The sequence below is a fragment of the Filicampus tigris genome, chromosome 5, assembly GCF_054856515.1.
Source record: "Filicampus tigris isolate MCC_2025a chromosome 5, RoL_Ftig_1.0, whole genome shotgun sequence".
Lineage (NCBI taxonomy): Eukaryota > Metazoa > Chordata > Actinopteri > Syngnathiformes > Syngnathidae > Filicampus > Filicampus tigris.
The window spans coordinates 14,881,198-14,890,249 of NC_141221.1; the positions used below are offsets into that span (position 1 = coordinate 14,881,198).

A 9,052-nucleotide genomic window follows, 5' to 3' on the forward strand; every position below is an offset into this window, starting at 1 on the left:
TAACAAATTATTCAGCAATTCAAAATTTGAAAACTTACAAAATGATTTTTTTTCCCCTTTAATCGAGAGTGCCATCTTTGGGATGGCTGCATGTGTGTTTCACAGACGAATGCCCACCGACAAAGTGTTGTTACGTGGAGGAAGTCATAACAATTAAGGCGCGGGAAGGACAAAATGTTGCCAGCGAGTGTTATAATGGCTAGGAGAGGCCAGACGGAATATATGAATGGAATATAAACTGCTTCACATTCATGATTGCTGCATTGTGGTCTTTTGTGAGGCTTGGGGATGCAAAATGTGTTTGTTGCCCCAGGCTTGTTAATCATTACACACACACACACACACACACACACCCTTGTTCCTCCTTGGACTGCAACGGCAGGCGTGCGCCTATAAAGGACTGCACACAAGCCCGGCAGAGCTTAAGTGAGCTCAGCACAGTCTCCTTCACACACACTTGTCGGACTAACAGACTACCCGGCACACACCCTTCGTCCTGGGATATGAACACCTTCGTCCTCTCCTGCCTCCTCTGCTTCGGTAAGTCAACTCCCCCGTTCTTGTTGGAGCGAGGGATAAGGAAAGCGGGCAAAAGAGTAAAATTAGGAATGTCGATGCAAGCGAGGACTCGTCTTGCACATGGATGGAGTTTTGCACTTGTGACAGCGCCGGTATTGAATGGCAAATTGGCTCATGCAGGACATGTGTTTTCCACTGTCACAAGAGAAATAACCTCATGATTGCAATTGTGTTCTTCAGAACGATTAATCTGTCTCAGTGATACGAATGTGCTACTGGTTCAACTGACTGAATCCATCTTCAAATGTATCTTATATATTCAGTGTATAAATGCACACACTTGATACACTGTTTCGTCCTCGTTTACCTACTGTAGACACAGCATCAGGAGCAACTGGGGGTTCGTGTCTTGCTCAAGGACACTTCGACATGGTCACAATGGCTGGGAATTGAAGACACAACCTCTGGGTTGGGGGGCGACCACTCTACCACTGAGCCCATATATATATTTATATGTATATATAATATGTATATACAATATGTGTTTGTGTATTGGGAAAAAATATCATATCGTGTGACACTTTTTATGCCACTACCAAGTATCAATACGTTGAGGGGGGATTGATAGTTTCGATACCTTATGTTATGTTATATTTTGCACGTTCTATCACATACTTTTGGAACATTTGACATCCATAAAGTTGAGCTTTGTGAATGGAATTTTATTTATTGGACTCCTGTGTAGTTACTGGAACAGTTTATGTTTGACACTTGAATAAATGTCAAATGGCACTGAAGTTAAAACTTTGGAAACACATGCCTCCGTTTATTTATTTATTTATTTATTTATATATATATATATATATATATATATATATATATATATATATATATTTTTTTTTTTTTTTTTAAATATTATTTAAGTATCGTAATACATATCGGATCGCAACCCAAGTATCGGGATCTGTATCGGATTTGGACAAAAGTGTATCGTCCTAGCCCTAATGTATATACTGTACATATGTATTTATATAAATATATGTGAGTAAATTAATAATTAACTTGAGCTAATTTTAATATTAACAAAAAGATTACACACATGTACTTAAGTTTGAGTTGCGACTTAAGTTTAAGAAGACACGCAAAAGAATCATACAAATAAAACACTATCGGGATTATTAGATGTATGTGCAGAAGAGTCTTCCAAAAGGCACAGTGAATTCTGAAGTCAAGCTAATTGACGTAATATTCATGGATGTTCTGTTGATGCGTGTCCCGTCTTATGTCTCCTCACTGTGTTTTCAGTACTTCTCAGTGTTCTGACCGCTCAGGGATCTGAGGCATCGTCCACCAGCGAGCTCGGCAGCGTGACCGTGGGCTCGGCCTCAGGGGAGGGCCTTCAGGTTCCACAAGGCAATGCCGATGACGACGTGGACTTTGAGGAACTCACAAGTACGTTTCTTTACATTCACATGAAAAACCGCTTCATTTGGTGCTGTTTTAAAGAGGAAGGCAACCCAAACATTTTTTTCCAGAATATGTTCTATGCAGGCCCACCAGTCTAAACACATCATTCTGATTTGTATTGCGTTTGTGGAATATGAGAAATCCACCTGTTTTTAGCTAGCTCGGGGGGCGGCCATTTTTTCACTTCTGTCGACTGAAGATGACATCGAGGTTGCTCAAGTGCTCAGATAATGACCAATCATGGCTCAGCGTCAGAAAACAGGTGAGCCTGTGATTGGTCGTTATCTGAGCCCTGAGCAACTTATGTCATCTTCAGTCAACAGAAGTGGCAAAATGGCCGCCCCCTGAGATGGCTAAGAGTGGGTGCATTTTGCTGCTTAATTTATATTCCACAAACGTAATCAGAATTCCGTATTTCAACTAGTGGGCCTGAATAGAACATATTCTGGAACAAAATATGTTTGGGTTGACTTCCACTTTAAAGGAGGATGTTTTTGCACAGGCGCTTGTTGCTTAGGCAGGATTCTTAGCCAAGATTAGAAGGGGCACATAAATAATACAACACAACGTATGCGTACATGAATTTAGAAAAAAATACTTTTTACTTTTTTTACTTAATCGTTTAAAATATCAATTTCACAGTTAAATTGTTGTTTTGTATCAAACATAAATAAGATACAAGAGAAGAAGCAGCACTAGGTTCTCAAATCAATACCAATTAAAAGCAACTGGGTTCATGCATGGCATCCTACAAACTTGTTCCAGGGGAGTTCCTGAGAGATGACAGGAAGAAGAGGAAAGGCAAAGGCAAGAAGAAGAACAAGCAGAAGAGCAGGAGCACCACCGCGTTCAACCCCGAGCACACTTTCTCCACTCAAGGCCACACCTCCAGCATGGAGACCACCGAGGACCCCTGCACCTCCACCCACCTGGGCTACTGCATCCACGGCTACTGCAAGCGCATGGATGGCCTGCAGGAGCCCGTGTGCGTGTAAGTCCACAGACAAGCTTTTATTGATGGATACTGGAATGTCAGTGGCGGGAAGTAACAAAGAACAAATACTGGATTGAAGAGATGAAACTTAAACATGCTATGTGCTATATGCTAACGTAAATAGGCTCGCAATGGAGATGACGCAAGCTGCAGTAAAATGTGTATGGCACTTCCTTACGTATGTGTTGTTTGCTTTTGCAGTTTTAAGAAATGTAACATTGAAGGACTCCGCGATAGGCTTGTTGACTTTGCGTTTGACTCGGTTACTGTCACTGCTGTCTATTTTATGTTTGTGATAATGTGTAATCGGGGAAAAATTGGTCTGTATGGATTTTTCTGATTACTATTTAACCTTTACTCCCCACATATGAAAACAGATATATGCATTTTCATGTCTTTACTTTAAACACTGACAATTATTATCATTAGCTAACTTAACATTTTTTTTTTTTGGAAAGGTATGGGAACACATTTTTGAAACGAGTATTATATATTGTTGGTTTAAAAAAAATACTTTTTACTTTTGTACTTAAACTAGTCTGTACTTTTTTACTTTTCACTGAAGTAAAATAGTTGAATCAGTACTTCTTCCTCTAAAAGTGTTTGTAGTTATACACTCTTAAAACTGCTGGGTCAAAAGTAACCAAAATTAGGTGAAATAGCTAACCCAGCACTGGTTCCAAAAGAGACCAACCCAATTCTTGCAAGTCATTCGCATGATATGTTTGGCACAGTTTTTACACCGGAAAGCTCTTTGTGACGTTTTAACACCCACCCATGTGGTTGGGCCACCCGCCCTGGCCAGGATTTGAACCCTGATTCAAAGTCAGCAGTGCTCCCCACTGAGTCATTCAGCTACCAGTGCATCTCAGACTGTCACATTAAATTGAATTCAACTTCAGTAAACATAACTGCCAAAGATAGCCAGCAGTTCCAGTTCTTCAGCCCGCCCAAATTCAATCTTCAACTCAAAATAATGAAGCCATCTTTGTGTAAAAGTAATCCAACCTGCTCAAAATCCACAGCTACCCAGCGAGCAAGAAAACAACCAAGCGTTTTTTTTGTTTGTTTGTTTTTTTGCGTGTTAAGTACACATTGTGATTACTTTTGCCACCTCTTGTGAATATGGTCATCCTTGATTATTTCTACTATTTTGCAGCTGCATGAAGGGCTACGACGGCAAGCGATGCGGGATCCAAACGTTGGGGACCATCGGGACCAAGTCGAAGCACAGCAAGGACATCGAGTGGGTCCAGATGGCCTTGGTCATCACTGCCATAGTTCTGTCCTTAATCAGCTGCACTGCCGTCATTCTCATGGCCTGCGCACAGTGAGTACACCAGATTGATTGCCACCCGCTGGATCAATCAATCAAACTTGATTTATGCGGCATTTACATTCAAAACCAATGCGACTCAAAGTGCTTTACATGTTTTAAAAACAGAGTAAGCCGTAAACCGCAGGTGTCAAACTCAAGGCCCGGGGGCCAGATCTGGCCCGCAACCTCATTTTAAGTGGCCCGCAAAGGCAAATTATGTGCGTCAACTTCACGTTTCTTGCAAATTCTTTTCACTTTAAACAACACTGAGATATGTGATACTGCCATGTTGAAATTGAAAAATAATTGAACAAACTTACCGGCTTCTGATTTCAAAACTAGCTCAGCATCAATTAGTTGTGTATATGTGATCATATAAGGCGATCACACATTTATATGGGTTCACAGTTGTAACGGCTCTTCAAGGGACACCATAAATACAATGTGGTCCCCGACAAAAAATGAATTTAACACCCCTGCCCTAAACCATTAGGGCATATTAAAACTGATAATAAACATTTAATCAATCCCAAAACACACGGGGAGCCATGCAGATAACACTTTTACACTCTGAAACAGTGGGGTTAAAAATAACACAATTTGGGGGCAAAAATGGACCGATCCACTACTTCGGTCAATTTGCCCCAAATTGTTTTTACAGAAAACAACCCCAAAATTGGTCTGTTTTGTACAAAACAACGCAAGAAGGTGGGTCAAATTGACCCAATTAGAGGATTGGTCCATTTTTTTTTTTTTTTTTACCCAAGATTGGGTTATCTTTAACCCGACTGTTTTTAGAGTGTAGAAAGAACCTTTACAGCAAAAATGGACTATGCAATGATAGATTTTTCTACTTTACAAAAACCAAAATAGCAATAGCACAAATCTGATGAAATATTATTCACGTATAGTGCTGTATAATGAAGTGTAGATGAATGATGAAATTTTGACGCTTTACTGAGTACCCTTTTAAAGTATGAAGCAATGTAGGGTGACAAGCAGGAAAGCATGTAGTGGGTATGTGTGGATAACATCAGATAAAAAAAAATCCAAGCTTCCAAGCCAAACCACTGAAATGGGCACATACATCCTGTGAGTTGCTATCTAGATATGCTGACACATCAGAAAGCACACAACACACCCTAGCGCACCCTCGGTATGCGGGCGGCATCACCGGAAGGACCTCTTACGCTCTTACTTCATCTGAAAGTGATATACTATGTGGGATAGCGTGACAGCTCACCTGCAATCCTCTCTTCAATATCTAAGCAAATACCTTCAAAGCAGGTCCAAAGTCCACAAAGTTGCATTTTATGACTCAATTGGCACTAAATTGATTCGGAGTGGAATTTATTACACTGACGATGAAAACATCACGAGATGGGCGCCACGCCACAACTAGGTGAAGAGGATCGTAAAACTAAAGTGGAGCAATCCCTATTGGTAACATCAATTCATTAATAGGTATCCGTGTTCTGCATTTGACTGACTATTGAAGATTCGGATAAATATTTATAAACAAGTTGACGAATATTCCAATGCTAACAAAAGATGTTTTAAAAAAATGTATTTTGTGATCAAAATAAATAATTTCAGTAGTTTTTCTGTAATCCTGTTGACAAAATAACAACGACAATTTGACGAAGGCACAAATTCAATTTCCTAAATCCATGTGAAGACTAACAGGACACTGAATAGAAAAAAGTTATATGTTACGAGAACAAGAATAAAATCTCAGTTTTATGAAGGCAAAAGAGATCACATTTTCCTTTTTAAAAAAGCTTCAATCTCACTGAAGAATTAAAACCTAGTTTTCAGAGAATAAAGTTGTTATATGACTCAATTTAACTCAACTCAAGTTATTTACCCCAAAACAAGTTGCTGGGTTGTTTTTACTGAAATCTATAAGTAGTATTTCTTTATTGAAAATGCGGGAAAGCCAATTTTGACATTATCAAAATGTAAAACTGCTTTACTTAAAGATGAAATCAACCCAAACATATTTTTTCAAGAATATGTTCTATGCAGGCCAACTAGTTGAAACAAGGCATTGTGATGAATATTGCGTTTGTGGGATATGAGTTAAGCAGCAAAATCCACCCAATTTTAGCCATCTCAGGGGGTGGCCATTTTGTCACTTCTGTCGACTGACGACCAATCATGGCTCAGCTTCAGAAAACAGGTGAGTCGTGATTGGTCGTTACCTGAGCCCTGAGCAGTTATGATGTCATTTTCAGTTGACAGAAGTGACAAAATGGCCGCCCAGAGATGGCTAAAAAGGGGGGTTTACCAAACTTTTTATTTTTTTATTTTTTTTGACAGTGTAATGAGGTAGTGATTTTAATGAAAAAAAGTGAAATTTTACTAGCAAAAAGCAGTGTCAAAAATATGTGTCTACATGAGCATTGGCAGATATTGTCAGTGATAGCTGCAATGTGACTTGTTTGAATGAATACATGTCAGGTGTCACTTTTGATCTGTAACGTAGCACGTTTGCTCACGTGCTGTGTTCTGTAGTTATAGGTCGCATAAAAACTTCCTGGCCTCCTACCTGGGCAGCTGGTCGGAACAGCAGAAGCTGCAGAAAACCGCCAGTGATGTCGTGGTTTAAGAGCGATCTCGAGCACACCAGCTGGGTGAAGGTAAATTGCGAAAACGTTTGCAGCAGTTTTTCACAGGAAATGACAAACATACACGTCTCGCCTGCTTGCATGAATCCTCCAAATTCCATCTGATAAACAACCCGAAACAAGCCCGCATGTGTGCTGGTGGTGCATGATTTTTCTTGTCAAGGGTGGTATTGCTCTCATGTGAGCACAACAATAAAGTCAAGAAAATATTTTGAATAAAATTGTGCAATTTTCTGTCTTTCCACAGCCACCTTACTTCGTAGAGACGACCAGACGATTGAAGAAATACTTCATTAGATGTGACGTAAACTCTCCATAATTTCTTAGGATTTAATTTATTTAGTGTGATTATTTATGCGCATGAGTGTTTGTATGTTGAACTATTATTATTATTATTATTATTATTATTATTATTATTACACAAATGTCTGTATGTGGGGATGTTGAGCATTCAGTCGACAGACAGCGTTGTTTTTATTTATTGCACTGCTCTTGTGAATAGGTCAGAGATACTGTCGTCATCTCGCTGTGAGGGCGAGATGACATTTAGACAACAATAAAGTGTCTCAGTGTTACTTGGGTCTGACTTTTGTGTTTGTTTTGATGCCTTTACACAGTATGGGGGCATTAAAGTGTTTGTAGTGCGCATGTGCGTGCACTTGATTTTACCGAATCCGCACTCACATTGTGGGGACGTAAACACGGAAACTACCAATCTCTCAGATTCAACCAAATTGAATCGTTCCACTTTAAAATAAACCATCTTTGAATCGGTTCGCACTCCATGTATCAAGATACATATCAAATTGTCCTTTATTGGAGAGAGGCAAACCCTATGGTGTGTGTGTGTGTGTGTGTGTGTGTGTGTGCTGTGCCAACGTGGGTGTGCATGTGTGTGTGTGCGTGTGTGTGTGCTCACGCAAGCGCATGATCCCCGCGGCATAGGCGGTCGTTGAAGTTACTTTCATCCACTTGATAAAATAGGTTTGTTTGGGTGTGGTAAGAGTGGGCCTTTGAGCTTGTGTGTCACCATGGCAACCGGGTAAACACAGCAGCTATTGCTGGTCAGTCCATGACTTTCATCACGAGTTCAAACAAAGGACACCTGGAATTTCCAGGGTGTGGTCCCACTTATATATCTCTCATTCATTCACCTTTTTTATGGAAGCAGTCTGCAGCACATTTTTCCCTCGTTAAATCAGATCGACAATATTGTTGCTTGTCGGCTGTCAGTCATTTTATAGACAGCTTTGATCTCGACCTCTTTTGTAACACATTTAACAGCCTGCTCTTTTATTCGAAGACAAATGTCGGTTGCAGTTTACATTTAAACGTCATTTAAAGAAAATGTTCCGACTCTCATGATTTATTTTCTCCAAACTTTCCGGTATTGTTCTTCAATTTGAAAACAAGCCCTGTATTGGTATCATCATAATTTGGTTAATTTACCCACACACTGTAGGCTCCTAGATCGGCACTTGGTAAAATAGCCAGTGGTGACATTGCATAAGTGCCATTCATTTGCGACTGCTGCTCTGGAGGAGGTTTCCAGAAGGTTTTGTTTTTTTTTTAATGGTAGGGGGTCAAAAAGTTTACAAAAATGGGTGATCATTGTCAAGGTAATCGATAGAATAATTGTTCGTAGGTTACACCATATTTACTCTTATAATTATTATAATAATCGTGTGAGTCGAAGTTGCTTGTGAAGAAAGTGTAATGTGAGTAGGACGCAGCCGCAAAATAGGAACGATGCTCTTATCGAAGAGCATCCTGTGGTAAGACGCTGAGTCCTTGGGACAGAATAAAACAATAACAATGGACTGTGCAAATGTAAGAAAAACAGAGGGGAATGTAAGAAGAATGATGTATATACAGATTCATGTGTTAGATTTTTCATGATTAGGATTGTTAGCTTTGTAGGTTTAGCTTTATACTATATAAAAACAGGGGGGAATGTAAGAATAATCATGTATTTTATTATTCATGTGTTGGATTTTTCATAATTAAGCTTGTTAGCTTTGTAGGTTTAGCTTTATATTATATAAAAACAGGGAGGAATGTAAGAATAATAATGTATTTTATTATTCATGTGTTGGATTCTTGTGGACAAGGCCTGTTGGCTTT

General features: G+C 39.5%; 1 protein-coding gene across 1 annotated transcript; it reads left to right on the plus strand.

Moving 5' to 3' along the window:
- The first annotated feature begins 394 nt into the window (after positions 1-394).
- On the plus strand, positions 395-7,503 carry areg (amphiregulin). Its single transcript, XM_086030893.1, has 6 exons — positions 395-540; positions 1,825-1,971; positions 2,752-2,977; positions 4,140-4,310; positions 6,816-6,940; positions 7,176-7,503. Exons 1-5 carry the CDS (start codon positions 504-506, stop codon positions 6,907-6,909), a joined length of 675 nt encoding a protein of 224 aa, XP_085887019.1. The 5' UTR covers positions 395-503; the 3' UTR covers positions 6,910-6,940; positions 7,176-7,503.
- Positions 7,504-9,052: the final 1,549 nt, after the last annotated feature.

Coding starts and splice junctions, on each gene's coding strand:
- areg (XM_086030893.1), top strand. CDS start 504: ATGAACACCTTCGTCCTCTCCTGCCTCCTCTGCTTCG. Junction 541..1,824: donor CTCCTGCCTCCTCTGCTTCG/GTAAGTCAACTC, acceptor CTGTGTTTTCAG/TACTTCTCAGTGTTCTGACC. Junction 2,978..4,139: donor CTGCAGGAGCCCGTGTGCGT/GTAAGTCCACAG, acceptor ACTATTTTGCAG/CTGCATGAAGGGCTACGACG.